The sequence below is a fragment of the Echiichthys vipera genome (genome assembly GCF_963691815.1).
Source record: "Echiichthys vipera genome assembly, chromosome: 2".
NCBI lineage: Eukaryota > Metazoa > Chordata > Actinopteri > Perciformes > Trachinidae > Echiichthys > Echiichthys vipera.
The window spans coordinates 1,010,368-1,031,283 of NC_139827.1; the positions used below are offsets into that span (position 1 = coordinate 1,010,368).

Here is a 20,916-nt window from a genome sequence, read left to right on the forward strand (position 1 = left end):
CCTGGCAACCAGCCTACAGTAGCTGCACCCAACAACAGACAACCCTGGCAACCAGCAACGCCCAACGCTATTGGCTGCTGCCATGGAAACACAACGGGACAGGAAGATTCAACCTTTAAGTCCATTCATCTTCGACCTCTTGTCCCTGTCGGGGTCGTCGGGGGCTGGGGCCGATCCCAGCTGACATCGGGCAACAGTGCTAACCACCTTTCCACCGTGTCGCCCTTGATTCTACTTTCTCTGTTACTTTTTCATTTAACAACATTTTTACAAACGCATGAAGAAACAACAGTTCAGTACGTTTGTATCTGTGTGTCCTTTATTCACACACACGCACACACACACACACACACACACACACACACACACACACACACACGCGGTGACGTGGAAACTTTATTAGTTCAACGATGGGATCAGATCGTCATGGAGACGGAAACGCTGGAGCGCTGCGTCCGTGGAAACAACTCGTACTTGAACACAACGTTCCCCGAGTTTTAAGAGTTCAGGAGCAGCTGTGTTTGACTCACACACACACACACACACACACACACACACACACACTCACACTCACACTCACACTCACACTCACACTCACTCTCACACTCACACACACTCACACTCACACACACACACTCACTCACACACACACACACACACACACACACACACACACACTCAGCTTATCTGACAGTTTCCATGTAGAGGCTGAGGGTCGTTGGCTCGCCGCCCCGTGTTTGAACGTCTGTTTGCGTCTCAAGGTCAAAGAAACACGTTGTTTTTAAAACACTGACCTCGGAGCAGCGACGGCAGGAAACGCGTCTGAACGACCTCAAAGAAACAAATCTGTGCTTAAATTATCCTGGATCATAAATCTGTGACTTTGATCTCATCAAGAGTAACGGTCCCGTCTCTCTCTCCGCAGTTCTCCCACGCCGCGGACACGATGTCCGACCTGACGGAGTGTGAACAGGTCGAAGAGCTGGGCGCCATCAACAGCACCCTGAGGTGACGCCGCCCCCCCCGCTGATAAACACCCGTCTGCTGCCAGTTTCCCAGCAGAGTCACTGGAAACACGTTTGAGCCGACGTGGCATCGGAATCGAGCCGCCGACTCAGAACAAAGATAAAAAGCTGCTCGACTCTAAAGTCTAAAAATAACTCAAACAAACCAGAACGACAGGAACAGACTTTGGTCTCAGAGTCACGGCCGCACTTTAATTATTATTTAATATATTATTTATTTATTATTCTCTGTTTATTAACATTATTACATATTTATTATTATTATTACAAAAAGATGCAAAATGACTAAAAATAGATGCAAAATTGGAATAACACTAACTTTGCTTCACTTCCTGTCGCAGTAACCGGAGTAAGGAGGCGTTCGCTGACTGGGCGAGACACGACGACGCCCAGGATCATTTCTGTGAACTGGACGGTGAGAAAACGACACTTTATGGCGCCCTCCCACTGTGCCTCCGTCACAGGTTAGAGCGCCCTCCCACTGTGCCTCCGTCCCGTGCCCCGTGCTTTAGGGTCCTTGTCCCCCCCTCCAGGCCCGTTTGTACTCACACTACCTGGGCCTCGGAGAATGCTTCTTGCTGCCTATACGTCATCACGCCGCAACACGTCACACGCATTGATGACGTCATGGCGATGCGTGGCTTTGTTTCCAGATCTTTCCGTAGACCTCGGAGTTTTTGTGCGTCTTGTCGACTGTTTTTGAATCTTTTCATCGACCAAATCTGCAGTAAACACTCCACCTCCGCATCACACCAACGTGAACCTTTCACCGCCATTGTTTGAAATGTCCGCGCATGGTCCCTCCTTCTTTTTTCTACGTCCCAACAGGCGCACAGGAAATGACCTCAGAACCGCCGTAGGCCTCGTGCTCGTACACGTGCGCACGCTCGTGCTCGTACACGTGCAAACGTGCTTTACTAAAGCCCACCTCTCCCAAACGGGCCGTGGACGGCAAGCGTGCCGCTCCTAGACGTGGTACGGTTGCACTCACACTGGTCAAAGGAACCAGACTTTAGCCGTGACACGTGCTGGGGCACGGGACGGAGGCACAGTGGGAGGGCGCCCTCAGTTAACACAACTGAGTTTATCACATCTGTGCTGAGCTTGTGTGTGTGTGTGTGTCTGTCTCTGTGTCTGTCTCTGTGTGTGTGTGTCTCCGTGTGTGTCTCTCTGCATGTGTGTGTGTGTGTGTGCGTGTGTGTGTGTGTGTGTAGATGAAACCTCTCCTGATGCAGAGTACGTGGATCTGCTGCTGAATCCCGAGCGCTTCACTGGATACAAAGGTCCGTCAGCCTGGAGAGTGTGGAACAGCATCTACGAGGAGAACTGCTTCAAGTGAGACACACACACACACACACAGGGACACACACACAGAGACACACACACACACACAGAGACACACACACACACACACACACACACACACACAGGGACACACACACAGAGACACACACACAGAGACACACACACACACACAGAGACACACACACACACACACACACATACACACAGGGACACACACACAGAGACACACACACGCACACACAGAGAGAGAGACACACACACACACACAGGGACACACACACACACACCGAGACACACAGGGACACACACACAGACACACACACACACACACAGACAGACACACACACACACACACAGGGACACACACACACACAGACACACTCACACACACGCAGAGAGACACACACACAGAGAGACACACACACACAGGGACACACTTACACACACACACACAGGGACACACACACACACACAGAGACACACACACACACACAGAGACACACACACACACACACAGGGACACACACAAACACAGGGACACACACACACAGAGACACACACACACACACAGGGACACACAGACACACACACACACACACACAGACACACACACACACACACACAGAGACACACACACACACAGGGACACACACACACACAGGGACACACACACACACACACACACACACACACTTAGCACGGTTGTAACGTTTATCTTTTGTTGTTGTTTGTTACCGTGACGACGGTGTCACTGATTCTTCCTCGTTGGTGTCGTCCTCAGGCCCAGATCCGTGTACCGACCTCTGAACCCTCTGGCCCCCAGCAGAGGTCAGTCTCACACTCACTGACCCAGAGATCGGCGGTTCGATCCCCGGCTCCTCCGCTCCACATGTCGATGTGACCTCATCAAAGTTTGTGTTTGTTTACGTTTCATTAACAGACTTTTCTTCTTCTTCTGTTTTTGTGCAGGAGACGACGACGGTGAGAGAAACTCTTCTTCTTCTTCTTCTTCTTCTTCACATTGTTTCAGATGAGCTGGAAGAACCGACCTGACCGCGCGTGTGTGTGTGTGTCTGTCTCTGTGTGTGTGTGTGTTTGTGTGTCTCTGCCTGTGTGTGTGTGTGTGTGTGTGTGTGTGTGTGTGTGTGTCTGCAGGAGAAGGTTTCTACACGTGGCTTGAAGGTGAGTTCTCCCTCCTGTTCTTATTTTAGAAGACGAGGACAGAATGAAATCACACTGACGTCTCTTTGTGTCTCTTTGTGTCATCGTCTGTCTCCGTGTGTCTCCGTCTGTCTCCGTGTGTCTCTTTGTGTCTCTGTGTCTCTGTGTGTCTCTGTCTGTCTCTGTCTGTCTCTTTGTGTCTCCCTGTGTCATCGTCTGTCTCCGTGTGTCTCCGTCTGTCTCCTTGTGTCTCTTTGTGTCTCTGTGTCTCTCCGTCTGTCTCTGTGTGTCTCCGTCTGTCTCTTTGTCTCTCCGTGTCACCGTGTGTCTCCGTTTGTCTCTGTCTGTCTCCGTCTGTCTCCTTGTGTCTCCCGTGTGTCTCTTTGTGTCTCCCTGGGTCTCCCGTGTGTCTCCTTGCGTCTCTTTGTGTCTCTGTCTGTCTCTGTCTGTCTCTGTCTGTCTCCGTTTGTCTCTGTCTGTCTCCGTCTGTCTCTTTGTGTCTCTGTGTGTCTCTGTGTGTCTCCGTCTGTCTCTGTCTGTCTCTTTGTGTCTCTGTGTGTCTCCGTCTGTCTCTGTCTGTCTCTTTGTGTCTCCGTGTGTCTCCGTGTGTCTCTTTGTGTCTCCTTGTGTCCTCAGGTCTGTGTCTAGAGAAGAGGGTCTTCTACAGACTCATCTCCGGCCTCCACAGCAGCATCAACATCCACCTGTGTGCAGAGTACCTGCTGGACGGTAGGACACCTCCACCTCTTCATGTCTCTGTGTCTCTGCATCTCTGTGTCTCTGCATCTCTGTGTCTCTGTGTCTTTACACCTCCACCTCTACGTCTTTGTGTCTTTACGTCTCCACCTCCACCTCTTTATGTCTCTGTGTCTTTATGCCTCCACCTCCACCTCTTTATGTCTCTGCATCTCTGTGTCTCTGCAACTCTGTGTCTCTGCGTCTCCACCTCCACCTCTTTATGTCTCTGCGTCTTTATGCCTCCACCTCTACGTCTTTGTGTCTTTACGTCTCCACCTCCACGTCTTTGTGTCTCTGCGTCTCCACCTCCACGTCTTTGTGTCTCTGCGTCTCTGTGTCTTTACACCTCCACCTCTTCATGTCTCTGTGTCTTTATGCCTCCACCTCCACCTCTTTATGTCTCTGTGTCTTTATGCCTCCACCTCTTTATGTCTCTGTGTCTTTACGTCTTTGTTTCCACCTCCACGTCTTTACGTCTTTGTGTCTTTATGCCTCCATGTCTTTGTCTTAACAGCTCCACCTCCACGTCTCTGTGTCTTTGTGTCTCTGCATCTCTGTGTCTTTACGCCTCCACCTCCACGTCTTTGTGTCTTTACGTCTTTGTTTCCACCTCTGTGTCTTTACGCCTCCACGTCTCTGTCTCTTCGTCTTTACGTCTCCACCTCTTTGTGTCTCTGTCTTTACGTCTCTACCTCCACGTCTCTACATCTGTGTCTCTGCGTCTGTGTCTCACCGTCTCTGTGTCTCCGCATCTCTGCGTCTCCACGTCTCTGCGTCTCTTTACGTTTCCACCTCCTCGTCTCTACATCTGTGTTTCTGTCTCTGTGTCTCTGCGTCTCTTCGCTTTGTCTCTGTGCCTCTGTCTTTGTGTCTCATTGTCTTTGTCCCTGTGTTTCTACATCTCTATGTCTTTGTCTCCATCTCTCCGCGTCTCCATGTCTCTGTCTCTGTGTCTCCACGTCTTTGTCTCCACGTCTCTGTGTCTGTCTCGTCCTGACCCCGGTCCTAAACTCACTGCTCTGCCGCGTCTGCCTCCTCAGAGGGCTGGGGACGCTCCGTGTGGGGTCCCAACGTCCAGGAGTTCCGTCAGCGCTTCGACACGGCCGAGACCAAAGGCGAGGGCACGCGGCGCCTCAAGAACCTCTACTTCCTGTACCTGATCGAGCTGCGGGCGCTCTACAAGGTGGCGCCGTACTTCGAGCGAGCGTTCATCAACTTGTACACGGGAAACTCAAAAGAGGACGAAGCCACGAAGGAGCTGCTGCTGCAGGTGTTCAGTGAGATCAGGTACGGCTGCGGCTGTGTCTGCAGGACGTCTGTGTCTGCGTCTGTCTGTCTGCGTCTGCATCTCTGTGTCTGCATCTCTGTGTCTGCGTCTCTGTCTGCGTCTGTGTCTGCAGGACGTCTGTCTGCGTCTCTGTCTGCGCTGACGGCTCCTCTTGTCTTCCAGAACCTTCCCGATGCACTTTGATGAGAAGTCGATGTTCGCTGGACACAAAATCGAAGCCAAAACTTTAAAGGTGAAACGTCACTGAAGCGACAAAACAACACAAACAACAACACAAACAACAACAAATAAACAAACAAACAACAGCAGCTGACAACACAGATCCACGTCTGTGACTAAATATTATTATAACAGTTTTTTGTGTGTGCGTGTGTGTGTGCGTGTGCGTGTGCGTGTGCGTGTGCGTGTGTGTGTGTGTGTGTGTCTGTGTGTGTTTGCGTGTGTGTGTGTGTGTGTGTGTGTCCGTGTCCGTGTGTGTGTGTGTGTGTGTCTCTGTGTGTGTGTGTGTCCGTGTGTGTGTGTGTGTCCGTGTCCGTGTGTCCGTGTCTCTGTGTGTGTCCGTGTCTCTGTGTGTGTGTGTGTGTGTGTGTGTGTGTGTGTGTGTGTGTGTGTGTGTGTGTGTGTGTGTGTGTGTGTGTGTGTGTGTGTGTGTGTGTGTGTGTGTGTGTGTGTGTGTGTGTGTGTGTGTGTGTGTGTGTGTGTGTGTGTGTGTGTGTGTGTGTGTGTGTGTGTGTGTGTGTGTGTGTGTGTGTGTGTGTGTGTGTGTGTGTGTGTGTGTGTGTGTGTGTGTGTCCGTGTGTGTGTCCGTGTGTGTTCTTCAGGAGGAGTTCCGTCTCCACTTTAAAAACATCTCCAGGATCATGGATTGTGTCGGCTGCAGTAAATGTCGTCTGTGGGGGAAACTGCAGGTGAGTCGAGTCCTGACGTGGTTCCGTCCCTTTAAGAACCTGAAGTCAGAGACGTCTCCACCTCTAACTGTTTAAAATGTGTCCGTCCGTCCTCGATGGAGAATCAAGAGTGGAAGACGTGTGGACGGACGTCAGAGTGATGGAAGTTCAGATACGTCCCAGAGCTTTCTAACAGTTTTCCTCCGTCTCTTTGTCTCTTTGTCTCTTTGTCTCTTTGTCTTGTGTTCCTGCCCCTCTCTCTTGTCTCCCGTCCCTGTGTCTCCTGTCTTTTGTCTCTTGTGGCCCCTGTGTTTTGTATCTTGTCTCCTGTCTCTCATGTCTCCTGTATCTTGTCTCCTGTTTCTTGTGTCTCCTGTCCCTTGTGTCTCCTGTGTCTTGTCTCCTGTCCCTTGTGTCTCCTGTATCTTGTCTCCTGTCTCTTATCTCTTGTCTCTTGTCTCATGTCTCCTGTATCTTGTCTCCTGTGTCTCCTGTATCTTGTCTCCTGTCTCTTATCTCTTGTCTCCTGTCCCTTGTGTCCCTTTGTCTTTGGGTCTCTTCTCTCCTGTATCATGTCTCCTGTATCTTGCCTCCTGTCCCTCGTGTGTCTTGTCTCCTGTCTCCTGCCCTCTTGTGTCTCTTCTGTCCCTCGTGTCCTTGTGTCTCCTGTAACTTGTCTCTTGTCTCTTATCTCTCTTCTCCTGTGGCCCCTGTCTCCTGTCCCTTGTGTCTCCTGTCTCTTGTCTCCCGTCTCCTGCCCCCTGTGCCCCTCGTGTCCCCCCTGTGTCTCTTGTGTCCCTCGTGTCCTTGTGTCTCCTGTAACTTGTCTCTTGTCTCTTATCTCTCTTCTCCTGTGGCCCCTGTCTCCTGTATCTTGTCTCCTGCCCTCTTGTGTCTCTTGTGTCCCTCGTGTCCCCCGTGCAGACCCAGGGTCTGGGGACGGCCCTGAAGATCCTCTTCTCAGAGCGGGAGATCCAGAACCTTCCTGAGCGCAGCTCGTCCAAAGGCTTCCAGCTGACGCGTCAGGAGATCGTGGCGTTGCTCAACGGCTTCAGCAGGTGCGTCCCCGTCCGTCCGTCCGTCCTCTGGCGCCCCGGGACATGAGTCCAGCCCCCGTCTCACGCGTCTGTCTGTCCGTCTCCCTCAGGTTGTCCACCAGCATCCACCAGCTGCACAGTTTCCGTCTGCTGCTGAAGGACAACAGGTAACAGACGCTCTCGTGTCCCGCGCCAGGAGGCCGAGGCGTCCGTCCGTCCGTCCGTCCTCCGTGGAAGATCCGCAATCAACCTTTTCTCTTCTTCTGGTGTCTTTTGAGCGGTCGAGACGTTTGGACAGGGACCCGACGGGGACACACACGTGACTTAAAGAGCTCTTCTTCTTCTTGTCTCTCTGGATGACATCACTTCCTGGCGTGGACGCTCATGAGGACGATAAAAGGACGCCGCCGCCGCTGCCTTCAGTTTGTCTCTTCTTCTTCTGTCTCCGTGTCCTTTTGTTGCTCACAGAGGATCTGGACCTGTGTGTGTGTGTGTGTGTGTGTGTGTGTGTGTGTGTGTGTGTGTGTGTGTGTGTGTGTGTGTGTGTGTGTGTGTGTGTGTGTGTGTGTGTGTGTGTGTGTGTGTGTGTGTGTGTGTGTGTGTGTGTGTGTGTGTGTGTGTGTGTGTGTGTGTGTGTGTGTGTGTGTGTGTGTGTGTGTGTGTGTGTGTGTGTGTGTGTGTGTGTGTGTGTGTGTGTGTGTGTGTGTGTGTGTGTCTGCGTGTGTGTGTGTGCGTGTGTGTGTGTGTGTGTCTGTGTGTGTGCGCGTACGTGTGTGTCTGCGTGTGCGCGTGTGTGTGTGTGTGTGTGTGCGTTAAAGTGCTGCCTCGTGTTTGATGAACGAACAGAAGCAACGTCAAACAAGCGACGCGTGATTGGCCGAGACAGCTGTCAATCATTCGTCTTTACTGTTACGCTAAAGTTGAACTTTGACCTTATTTATTTATTTCAGGGAAAAATCGTGAGACAAATGTTTTTTTTTTAAGAAAGTCGCAGTTTGACGTGAAGCCGTTTACACAGCGGCCATCTTTGTTTTCACTCTACGCTTTTATTGTGAAAGGTCAAGAAAGGAAGGAGTGGTTGTTTGTTTATTGTCGCGGCAGAAACGCCGACGTTTCTTCTTCAGTTCCTAAAAAAGTCGTAGAAAAATAGTTCTCGAGGTTTTTGAGTCGAGAAACGTACGAAGCTACGACGGCGTATGAAAGAAATATTAACAATTACCGACCCGGGGGTGATGTTTCGAGTAAAAAGTCGCAGATTTACGATATTGAAATGTAGCAAATCTACGTGAAAAAGTTCTCAAATTTACGAGACAAAAGTCGCAAATTAAGGAGATTAAAAAGTCGCAGATTTTCAAGACAAAAGTCGCAGATTTTCAAGACAAAAGTCGCAGATTTTCAAGATTAAAAGTCGCAGATTTTCGAGACAAAAGTCGCAAATTTACGAGATTAAAAAGTCGCAGATTTCCGAGAGCAGCGTCCGTCATCAACAGGAAGTGTAAAACAAAACACTATTTTTCTGATATTGAATCTCGTTAATCTGCGACTTTTATTCTCGTAGATTTGCGACTTTTTTCTAGAAAAACTGCGACTTTTTTTTGTGACATTAATTGCAAATATCTGCGACTTTTGTCTCCAAATACTCCCCCCCCCCCCCCCGGTTTGTAATTATTATAATTGTGTGTGTGTGTGTGTGTGTGTGTGTGTGTGTGTGTGTGTGTGTGTGTGTGTGTGTGTGTGTGTGTGTGTGTGTGTGTGTGTGTGTGTGTGTGTGTGTGTGTGTGTGTGTGTGTGTGTGTGTGTGTGTGTGTGTGTGTGTGTGTGTGTGTGTGTGTGTGTGTGTGTGTGTGTGTGTGTGTGTGTGTGTGTGTGTGTGTGTGTGTGTGTGTGTGTGTGTGTGTGTGTGTGTGTGTGTGTGTGTGTTCCAGATCTTCACGCTCTTTGTGTGTGAATCTAAATCTGTATAATAATTAAATATAATTATTATTAATAAAGTTAAAAACTATAATAATTCACATTTGTACAGTTTGTAAAAACACAGGATGAAGTTTTTCTTTCTTTTCTTTATGAAAAATAAAAAGTTTGAATCTGTTGAAAATATTTATTTGAAAAAAGAGAAAATAAATATTTCTGAACATCAATGAACTGTTTTTATTATTCCACTTAAAGCTGCATTCTCTCTAATGTCCACTTAAAGCTGCATTCTCTCTAATGTCCAGCAGGAGGAGACTCCACTTAAAGCTGCATTCTCTCTAACGTCCAGCAGGAGGAGACTCCACTTAAAGCTGCATTCTCTCTAATGTCCACTTAAAGCTGCATTCTCTCTAATGTCCAGCAGGAGGAGACTCCACTTAAAGCTGCATTCTCTCTAATGTCCAGCAGGAGGAGACTCCACTTAAAGCTGCATTCTCTCTAATGTCCAGCAGGAGGAGACTCCACTTAAAGCTGCATTCTCTCTAATGTCCAGCAGGAGGAGACTCCACTTAAAGCTGCATTCTCTCTAACGTCCAGCAGGAGGAGACTCCACTTAAAGCTGCATTCTCTCTAATGTCCACTTAAAGCTGCATTCTCTCTAATGTCCAGCAGGAGGAGACTCCACTTAAAGCTGCATTCTCTCTAATGTCCACTTAAAGCTGCATTCTCTCTAATGTCCAGCAGGGGGAGACTCCACTTAAAGCTGCATTCTCTCTAATGTCCAGCAGGAGGAGACTCCACTTAAAGCTGCATTCTCTCTAATGTCAAGCAGGAGGAGACTCCACTTAAAGCTGCATTCTCTCTAATGTCCAGCAGGAGGAGACTCCACTTAAAGCTGCATTCTCTCTAATGTCCAGCAGGAGGAGACTCCACTTAAAGCTGCATTCTCTCTAACATCCAGCAGGAGGAGACTCCACTTAAAGCTGCATTCTCTCTAATGTCCAGTAGGAGGAGACTCCACTTAAAGCTGCATTCTCTCTAATGTCCACCAGGAGGAGACTCCACTTAAAGCTGCATTCTCTCTAATGTCCAGCAGGAGGAGACTCCACTTAAAGCTGCATTCTCTCTGATGTCCAGCAGGAGGAGACTCCACTTAAAGCTGCATTCTCTCTAATGTCCAGCAGGAGGAGAATCCACTTAAAGCTGCATTCTCTCTAATGTCCAGCAGGAGGAGAATCCACTTAAAGCTGCATTCTCTCTAATGTCCACTTAAAGCTGCATTCTCTCTAATGTCCAGCAGGAGGAGACTCCACTTAAAGCTGCATTCTCTCTAATGTCCAGCAGGAGGAGACTCCACTTAAAGCTGCATTCTCTCTAATGTCCAGCAGAGGGAGACTCCACTTAAAGCTGCATTCTCTCTAATGTCCAGCAGGAGGAGACTCCACTTAAAGCTGCATTCTCTCTAATGTCCACCTAAAGCTGCATGATGAAGTGTGTTTGTATAGAAGTCAATGAGAAATCAAACGTTTTTGAGTTTCCGAGTTTTATTGAAGTGAAACTTTTTGTGTCGACACAAAAACGAAACACAAAAACACGACGTCGGTGAAATTCTGTACAAATAATTTACAAAACCAGCGTTTTTTAAAAATATAAAGTTTTTACGATCGTTCCAGAAGAATCAACAAAAAGCTTAAAGACGACTAAAGATACGTTTGACGTAAAAACAACAAAACAAATGAAACCTTTCTCAAAATATTACGACTTTCTTTCAAGAATTACGATCTTTGTCACTTGTCAATTATCGTACATTTCTCGAAATAATTCCATTTTTTTGGTAAAAATACGACTTTCTCAAAAAGTACGACTTGTCTCATTCTTCCGACTTTTTCTCGAAATCATACGACTTATTTACAAAAATTACAACTTTTCTCGTCACAATTTTCCGACTTTTTCAACTTTTTTGTAATACGACTTTTTCTCAAATTACGACTTTTCTTGTCGCAATTTTCCGACTTTTTCTTTAAATAATACGACTTCTTTCGGTGACAATATGACTTTCTCAAGGAAAAAAGAATTTCTTGTCACAGTCTTCCGACTTTTTCTCAAAAAGTACGACTTTTTTTGGTTATACGACTTTTTCTCAAATTACGACTTTTCTCGTCCCAATCTTCCGACTTTTTTAATTTCTTTAAAAAAACAAATTCCCACTGAACTTGAAAAAAACTGAATCTAAAACATAATTCGCAGATTTTTTGAGGTTAACGTCGAACAAACGCAGACGTGTGCAGCTGATTTTGATATTTACAGGAAATCGCAGATTCTTCGTCACGTTAAAACCAAACGACATGAAAAGTTCGTAAAGATGAAAGCAGCAAAACAAACGTTCACAAACATCAAAGGAACTTGAGCCCAACCGTGGCGTGCGTTTGGAGGCGCCGTGTCCCAGTTTTCACGAGTTTTTGAGCCGGAGCTCCTCAGAAACGTGATCGTGCCGCACGATAATCGTTAAATAATAAATAAATAATAAATATAATATAATAATAATAATTAATAATAATCTATTTTAACACTTATTTAATAAACAGCTTTGTGGCAGCGTCTCCGTCAAAGGTCCGTTCTCTCATCTTGATCCAGTCGTCCTCGCCCACGGGAGCCGCCATCTTGTCTTTGACTCCGCCTCATTTCCTCTGACCATAGAAGGGCATGTATGTGACGCTGGGGGGAGGGGCGAGGAGAAGTGAGGGCCCGAGTTTTATGATGACGGACAAACGTTGGAGGATTATTTGGATCCAAACTGAACTCGTGGTGCTGGACAGAGGGATTATGGGTAATGGTGGAGCTCTCCCCCCGTGGCGTTGGCGGCGGCGTTGGTGAGGCGCTGTTCGTCCCCGTTGGCGTTCACAGTGAAGCTGCTGTGACGACTCCAGTCTGAGGAAAGACTGTCACAGGGAAAACACGTGATTATTCTTCTTCTTATTCATTTGTTTTAATGATAATTCATAAAATTATGAAAACACGCAGAAAAACGCTGACTCAGCAGGATTCACGGCCGCGGTGACGTCAGTGGCGGTGCGTCGTACCTCGCTGGTGCATTGTGGGTAGGGACGCTCCACGCCAGGTCGTCGTCGCTGTCGTAGCGTCGCGGGTTATCGAAGAAATATTCTCTGGAGGAAAGAACGTGGTTCGGGATCCCAGCGCTCACACCCTTTCAAAATAAGACGTACACTTAGACCCTTTCAAAATAAGACTTACACTTACAACCCTCCAAAATAAGATTTACACTTACACCCTTTCAAAATAAGATGTACACTTACACCCTTTCAAAATAAGATGTACACGTACACCCTTTCAAAATAAGACTTACACTTACACCCTTTCAAAATAAGATTTACACTTAGACCCTTTCAAAATAAGATGTACACTTACACCCTTTCAAAATAAGATGTACACGTACACCCTTTCAAAATAAGACTTACACTTACACCCTTTCAAAATAAGATTTACACTTAGACCCTTTCAAAATAAGATGTACACTTAGACCCTTTCAAAATAAGATTTAGACTTAGACCCTTTCAAAATAAGATTTACACTTAGATTCTTTCAAAATAAGATGTACCCTTACACTTTAGTCTGTTCAGTGACCGAACACCCTTTCAAAATAAGATTTACGGGACAAGACAAAAACTTGCAGATTTAAAAAATTAAAAAGTAGCAAATCTCGTAAATCTGCGACTTTTTTTGTTACTTTAATCGCAAAAATCTGCGACTTTTCTCTTGAAGCACTGCGGTACTGATGGTTAATCTGGTGTCGTGTAGGCGGGTGATTGACGGCGGCCCCTGACCCTTTCCTGCGGCGGCCGTCGGACCCTGAAGAAGAAGACGACCAGCGACGTGGGCAGCAGCTCCCAGACGAACAGGATCACGCCGAACACGACGTAACCGCCGTCCCCCAGCGACGAGCGCAGGTCGGCCTGCAGACACACACACACGGGGGTCAGAGGTCAAAGGTCAGACAGACGCCAGGCTCCGGTGGAGCCCGGACGCCGTCTCAGGTCGGCGAGGTCGGGGAGGTCACCTGGTCGGAGACGTTGTACCAGTCGTAGTCAAAGGAGTCGATGTTCTCGACGTCGGCGAGGGCGAGCACCACCAGGTTGTAACAGGCCCGCGACGCGTACAGCATCACCACGGTAACGCCGATCAGGGTCACCTGACACACCGACGTGCCCTGCACACAACGCCAGAACCCGTGAAGGAAGGAAACATCAGCAAAGACTCTTATTTTGAAAAGCATTTCAACGTCATATAAGCTCACTTCAACAAATCTGATCCCAAACTTAACGGTCTCCTTTAGTCGACTAAACTTAACGGTCTCCTTTAGTCGTCTAAACTTAACCGTCTCCTTTAGAGACTAAACTTAACCGTCTCCTTTAGTGACTAAACTTAACCGTCACCTTTAGTCGTCTAAACTTAACGGTCTCCTTTAGTGACTAAACTTAACCGTCTCCTTTAGTGACTAAACTTAACCGTCTCCTTTAGTCGTCTAAACTTAACGGTCTCCTTTAGTGACTAAACTTAACCGTCTCCTTTAGTCGTCTAAACTTAACGGTCTCCTTTAGTCGTCTAAACTTAACGGTCTCCTTTAGTGTCTAAACTTAACCGTCTCCTTTAGAGACTAAACTTAACCGTCTCCTTTAGTGACTAAACTTAACCGTCTCCTTTAGTGTCTAAACTTAACCGTCTCCTTTAGTGATTAAACTTAACCGTCTCCTTTAGAGACTAAACTTAACCGTCTCCTTTAGTCGTCTAAACTTAACCGTCTCCTTTAGTGTCTAAACTTAACCGTCTCCTTTAGTGATTAAACTTAACCGTCTCCTTTAGAGACTAAACTTAACCGTCTCCTTTAGTGTCTAAACTTAACCGTCTCCTTTAGTGATTAAACTTAACCGTCTCCTTTAGTGACTAAACTTAACCGTCTCCTTTAGTGACTAAACTTAACCGTCTCCTTTAGTGACTAAACTTAACCGTCTCCTTTAGTCGTCTAACCTTAACCGTCTCCTTTAGTGGTCTAAACTTAACAGTCTCCTCTAGTCGTCTGAACTTAACGGTCTCCTTTAGTCGTCTAACCTTAACCGTCTCCTTTAGTGGTCTAAACTTAACGGTCTCCTCTAGTCATCTGAACTTAACGGTCTCCTTTAGTTGTCTGAACTTAACGGTCTCCTTTAGAGTCTGAACTTAACGGTCTCCTCTAGTCGTCTGAACTTAACCGTCTCCTTTAGTCGTCTGAACTTAACGTCTCCTTTAGTGGTCTAAACTTAACGGCCCCCTTTAGTCGTCTACACTTAACGGTCTCCTTTAGTCTTCTGAACTTAACGGTCTCCTTTAGTCGTCTAAACTTAACGGTCTCCTTTAGTCGTCTAAACTTAACTGTCTCCTTTAGTGACTAAACTTAACCGTCACCTTTAGTCGTCTAAACTTAACGGTCTCCTTTAGTGACTAAACTTAACCGTCTCCTTTAGTGACTAAACTTAACCGTCTCCTTTAGTCGTCTAAACTTAACGGTCTCCTTTAGTGACTAAACTTAACCGTCTCCTTTAGTCGTCTAAACTTAACGGTCTCCTTTAGTCGTCTAAACTTAACGGTCTCCTTTAGTGTCTAAACTTAACCGTCTCCTTTAGAGACTAAACTTAACCGTCTCCTTTAGTGACTAAACTTAACCGTCTCCTTTAGTGTCTAAACTTAACCGTCTCCTTTAGTGATTAAACTTAACCGTCTCCTTTAGTGACTAAACTTAACCGTCTCCTTTAGTGACTAAACTTAACCGTCTCCTTTAGTGACTAAACTTAACCGTCTCCTTTAGTGTCTAAACTTAACCGTCTCCTTTAGAGACTAAACTTAACCGTCTCCTTTAGTCGTCTAAACTTAACCGTCTCCTTTAGTGTCTAAACTTAACCGTCTCCTTTAGTGTCTAAACTTAACCGTCTCCTTTAGTGATTAAACTTAACCGTCTCCTTTAGTGACTAAACTTAACCGTCTCCTTTAGTGACTAAACTTAACCGTCTCCTTTAGTGACTAAACTTAACCGTCTCCTTTAGTCGTCTAACCTTAACCGTCTCCTTTAGTGGTCTAAACTTAACAGTCTCCTCTAGTCGTCTGAACTTAACGGTCTCCTTTAGTCGTCTAACCTTAACCGTCTCCTTTAGTGGTCTAAACTTAACGGTCTCCTCTAGTCGTCTGAACTTAACGGTCTCCTTTAGTTGTCTGAACTTAACGGTCTCCTTTAGAGTCTGAACTTAACGGTCTCCTCTAGTCGTCTGAACTTAACCGTCTCCTTTAGTCGTCTGAACTTAACGTCTCCTTTAGTGGTCTAAACTTAACGGCCCCCTTTAGTCGTCTACACTTAACGGTCTCCTTTAGTCTTCTGAACTTAACGGTCTCCTTTAGTCGTCTAAACTTAACGGTCTCCTTTAGTCGTCTAAACTTAACGGTCTCCTTTAGAGTCTAAACTTAACCGTCTCCTTTAGTGTCTAAACTTAACCGTCTCCTTTAGAGTCTAAACTTAACCGTCTCCTTTAGAGTCTAAACTTAACCGTCTCCTTTAGTGTCTAAACTTAACCGTCTCCTTTAGAGTCTAAACTTAACCGTCTCCTTTAGAGTCTAAACTTAACCGTCTCCTTTAGAGTCTGAACTTAACCGTCTCCTTTAGTGACTAAACTTAACCGTCTCCTTTAGTGTCTGAACTTAACGGTCTCCTTCAGTCGTCTACACTTAACGGTCTCCTTTAGTGGTCTGACCTGACCTTTGACTCCAGGTAGATGTTGGCCAGTGACATCTTGGCGACCCTGTAGAGGCAGACGGACAGCGACACGGCGCAGAGCACGAACAGGCTGTCGTTGACGGTGACCCTCACCAGGACCACCGCCTTCACGTCGGCCGCCGCCATTTTGACCAGCAGGGCGCAGACGAGATTAACCACCAGGAAGAGAAGACTGACGAGCAGGAAGACCAGGTACAGAGGGAGTCTGGAGGAGGACCCATAGACCTCCATGTTAGAACCAGTCCCCATAGACCTCCATGTTAGAACCAATCCCCATAGACCTCCATGTTAGAACCAATCCCCATAGACCTCCATGTTAATGAACCAGTCCCCATAGACCTCCATGTTAGAACCAGACCCCATAGACCTCCATGTTAGAACCAATCCCCATAGACCTCCATGTTAGAACCAATCCCCATAGACCTCCATGTTAGAACCAATCCCCATAGACCTCCATGTTAGAACCAGACCCCATAGACCTCCATGTTAGAACCAATCCCCATAGACCTCCATGTTAGAACCAATCCCCATAGACCTCCATGTTAGAACCAATCCCCATAGACCTCCATGTTAGAACCAATCCCCATAGACCTCCATGTTAATGAACCAATCCCCATAGACCTCCATGTTAGAACCAGACCCCATAGACCTCCATGTTAGAACCAATCCCCATAGACCTCCATGTTAAAGAACCAGTCCCCATAGACCTCCATGTTAATGAACCAATCCCCATAGACCTCCATGTTAGAACCAATCCCCATAGACCTCCATGTTAATGAACCAATCCCCATAGACCTCCATGTTAAACTGAACCAATCCCCATAGACCTCCATGTTAGTGAACCAATCCCCATAGACCTCCATGTTAGTGAACCAATCCCCATAGACGTCCATGTTGTTACCTGTACTTGAGCAGAGCAGGTGAGTACTTGGACTTGGCTTTGAAGTAAACCTGTGAGAAACAAAACACTGATTACACACTGACAACAAAAGGTGACCGTTAAGTTTAGACAACAAAAGGAGACCGTTAAGTTTAGTCACTAAAGGAGACGGTTAAGTTTAGTCACTAAAGGAGACGGTTAAGTTTAGTCTCTAAAGGAGACGGTTAAGTTTAGTCTCTAAAGGAGACGGTTAAGTTTAGACACTAAAGGAGACGGTTAAGTTTAGACACTAAAGGAGACGGTTAAGTTTAGTCATTAAAGGAGACGGTTAAGTTTAGTCATTAAAGGAGACGGTTAAGTTTAGTCACTAAAGGAGACGGTTAAGTTTAGTCTCTAAAGGAGACGGTTAAGTTTAGTCTCTAAAGGAGACGGTTAAGTTTAGTCACTAAAGGAGACGGTTAAGTTTAGTCATTAAAGGAGACGGTTAAGTTTAGTCATTAAAGGAGACGGTTAAGTTTAGACACTAAAGGAGACGGTTAAGTTTAGTCTCTAAAGGAGACGGTTAAGTTTAGTCTCTAAAGGAGACGGTTAAGTTTAGACACTAAAGGAGACGGTTAAGTTTAGACACTAAAGGAGACGGTTAAGTTTAGTCATTAAAGGAGACGGTTAAGTTTAGTCATTAAAGGAGACGGTTAAGTTTAGTCACTAAAGGAGACGGTTAAGTTTAGTCTCTAAAGGAGACGGTTAAGTTTAGTCTCTAAAGGAGACGGTTAAGTTTAGTCACTAAAGGAGACGGTTAAGTTTAGTCATTAAAGGAGACGGTTAAGTTTAGTCATTAAAGGAGACGGTTAAGTTTAGACACTAAAGGAGACGGTTAAGTTTAGTCTCTAAAGGAGACGGTTAAGTTTAGTCTCTAAAGGAGACGGTTAAGTTTAGTCTCTAAAGGAGACGGTTAAGTTTAGTCACTAAAGGAGACGGTTAAGTTTAGTCATTAAAGGAGACGGTTAAGTTTAGTCTCTAAAGGAGACCGTTAAGTTTAGACACTAAAGGAGACGGTTAAGTTTAGTCATTAAAGGAGACGGTTAAGTTTAGTCTCTAAAGGAGACGGTTAAGTTTAGTCACTAAAGGAGACGGTTAAGTTTAGTCTCTAAAGGAGACGGTTAAGTTTAGTCTCTAAAGGAGACGGTTAAGTTTAGTCTCTAAAGGAGACGGTTAAGTTTAGTCTCTAAAGGAGACGGTTAAGTTTAGTCATTAAAGGAGACGGTTAAGTTTAGACGACTAAAGGAGACGGTTAAGTTTAGTCTCTAAAGGAGACGGTTAAGTTTAGTCACTAAAGGAGACGGTTAAGTTTAGTCATTAAAGGAGACGGTTAAGTTTAGTCTCTAAAGGAGACGGTTAAGTTTAGTCACTAAAGGAGACGGTTAAGTTTAGTCATTAAAGGAGACGGTTAAGTTTAGACGACTAAAGGAGACGGTTAAGTTTAGTCTCTAAAGGAGACGGTTAAGTTTAGACGACTAAAGGAGACGGTTAAGTTTAGTCTCTAAAGGTGACGGTTAAGTTTAGTCTCTAAAGGAGACGGTTAAGTTTAGTCTCTAAAGGAGACGGTTAAGTTTAGTCTCTAAAGGAGACGGTTAAGTTTAATCACTAAAGGAGACGGTTAAGTTTAGTCACTAAAGGAGACGGTTAAGTTTAGTCTCTAAAGGAGACGGTTAAGTTTAGTCACTAAAGGAGACGGTTAAGTTTAGTCACTAAAGGAGACGGTTAAGTTTAGTTTCTAAAGGAGACGGTTAAGTTTAGTCTCTAAAGGAGACGGTTAAGTTTAGTCTCTAAAGGAGACGGTTAAGTTTAATCACTAAAGGAGACGGTTAAGTTTAGTCTCTAAAGGAGACGGTTAAGTTTAATCACTAAAGGAGACGGTTAAGTTTAGTCTCTAAAGGAGACGGTTAAGTTTAATCACTAAAGGAGACGGTTAAGTTTAGTCACTAAAGGAGACGGTTAAGTTTAGTCTCTAAAGGAGACGGTTAAGTTTAATCACTAAAGGAGACGGTTAAGTTTAGTCACTAAAGGAGACGGTTAAGTTTAGTTTCTAAAGGAGACGGTTAAGTTTAGTCACTAAAGGCGACGGTTAAGTTTAGTCACTAAAGGAGACGGTTAAGTTTAGTCTCTAAAGGCGACGGTTAAGTTTAGTCTCTAAAGGCGACGGTTAAGTTTAGTTTCTAAAGGAGACGGTTAAGTTTAGTCTCTAAAGGAGACGGTTAAGTTTAGTCTCTAAAGGCGACGGTTAAGTTTAGTTTCTAAAGGAGACGGTTAAGTTTAGTCTCTAAAGGAGACGGTTAAGTTTAGTTTCTAAAGGAGACGGTTAAGTTTAGTCTCTAAAGGAGACGGTTAAGTTTAGTCTCTAAAGGAGACGGTTAAGTTTAGTCTCTAAAGGTGACGGTTAAGTTTAGTCTCTAAAGGAGACGGTTAAGTTTAGTCTCTAAAGGCGACGGTTAAGTTTAGTCACTAAAGGAGACGGTTAAGTTTAGTCTCTAAAGGCGACGGTTAAGTTTAGTCTCTAAAGGCGACGGTTAAGTTTAGTTTCTAAAGGAGACGGTTAAGTTTAGTCTCTAAAGGAGACGGTTAAGTTTAGTCTCTAAAGGCGACGGTTAAGTTTAGTCTCTAAAGGAGACGGTTAAGTTTAGTTTCTAAAGGAGACGGTTAAGTTTAGTCTCTAAAGGAGACGGTTAAGTTTAGTCTCTAAAGGTGACGGTTAAGTTTAGACACTAAAGGAGACGGTTAAGTTTAGTCTCTAAAGGAGACGGTTAAGTTTAGTCTCTAAAGGAGACGGTTAAGTTTAGTCTCTAAAGGAGACGGTTAAGTTTAGACACTAAAGGAGACGGTTAAGTTTAGTCTCTAAAGGAGACGGTTAAGTTTAGACACTAAAGGAGACGGTTAAGTTTAGTCACTAAAGGAGACGGTTAAGTTTAGTCTCTAAAGGTGACGGTTAAGTTTAGTCTCTAAAGGAGACGGTTAAGTTTAGTCTCTAAAGGTGACGGTTAAGTTTAGACACTAAAGGAGACGGTTAAGTTTAGTCTCTAAAGGAGACGGTTAAGTTTAGTCACTAAAGGAGACGGTTAAGTTTAGACGACTCCTTTAGACTAAACTTAACGGTCGTTGAGAACAGATTAGCGTAGAGTTAAATGTTGGCGTCCGTCGCCTGTTTTTACGTCTGCGCGTCCTAACGTCCTCTCTTCTGATTGGTCGGCTGCATCACTCATGGGCGTGGTCGGTCGGTCGCAGGTGTGATCTGTAACCACACCCATCAGTGATGTCACAGCGCCGCCCCACACCCCGGGGACCACTCCTACGTCCCCGCAGCGCCCTCAGGCCGCGGGTTGAGCCTCACCTGGGCGCAGTAGAGGTTCATGAGGCTGAGCGTGAAGAACTGCAGGCACACGGGGAAACAGTAGAGCAGCCAGAAGGGGAACGGGCCCAGCGCGTTGGCCGTCACGCAGTCCCGGAAGTAGAAGGAGAAGAGCAGGGCGCGCAGGGCGGCCCACAGCAGGCACAGGGACAGGAACGCCGTCTGGTAACTGAAGCGCTTGTGGCGGTACCGCAGCACCAGCCACAGCTGGGCGTACACGAAGGCGAACAGCAGCGAGTAGAAGACGGTGTAGGCGACGGTCAGACCCAGCTTCACGTAGGGGGGGACGGCCGGCGCCATGGTGGGCGGGGGAGGGAGCTGGGAGCCGTTGATCCCCTCCATCGCCTCCCTGTTCGTCCCCCCGCTGCTCCCCAGGAAAGGTGTCTGATCTCTGGGTGAGGGATGGAGAAGCGTGCCAGAGGAGCTGGAGGAGCTGGAGGAGGAGGAGGAGGGGCACCGCCCTCTTT

The 20,916-nt window shown here is 46.2% G+C and overlaps 2 protein-coding genes across 2 annotated transcripts in view; one reads left to right on the plus strand and one right to left on the minus strand.

The window, feature by feature from the left end:
- Nucleotides 1–8,040, plus strand: part of ero1b (endoplasmic reticulum oxidoreductase 1 beta) — a 21,735-nt gene extending 13,695 nt beyond the window's left edge. Inside the window, exons 5-16 of the mRNA XM_083933104.1 lie at nt 926–1,008; nt 1,367–1,440; nt 2,240–2,360; nt 3,112–3,158; nt 3,300–3,311; nt 3,486–3,512; nt 4,128–4,220; nt 5,270–5,516; nt 5,680–5,749; nt 6,339–6,425; nt 7,329–7,462; nt 7,552–8,040. Of these exons, the coding sequence (XP_083789230.1) occupies nt 926–1,008; nt 1,367–1,440; nt 2,240–2,360; nt 3,112–3,158; nt 3,300–3,311; nt 3,486–3,512; nt 4,128–4,220; nt 5,270–5,516; nt 5,680–5,749; nt 6,339–6,425; nt 7,329–7,462; nt 7,552–7,612 (1,056 nt within the window). The 3' untranslated portion in view covers nt 7,613–8,040. The remainder of the gene's footprint in view (nt 1–925; nt 1,009–1,366; nt 1,441–2,239; nt 2,361–3,111; nt 3,159–3,299; nt 3,312–3,485; nt 3,513–4,127; nt 4,221–5,269; nt 5,517–5,679; nt 5,750–6,338; nt 6,426–7,328; nt 7,463–7,551) is intronic.
- Nucleotides 8,041–12,173: 4,133 nt separating this feature from the next.
- On the minus strand, nt 12,174–20,791 carry gpr137bb (G protein-coupled receptor 137Bb; the record flags this gene model as incomplete). Its single annotated transcript, XM_083936137.1, has 7 exons — nt 12,174–12,291; nt 12,433–12,557; nt 13,195–13,323; nt 13,428–13,577; nt 16,149–16,371; nt 17,068–17,117; nt 20,432–20,791. 7 exons carry the CDS (start codon nt 20,789–20,791, stop codon nt 12,174–12,176), a joined length of 1,155 nt encoding a protein of 384 aa, XP_083792263.1.
- Between the last annotated feature and the right edge of the window lie 125 nt (nt 20,792–20,916).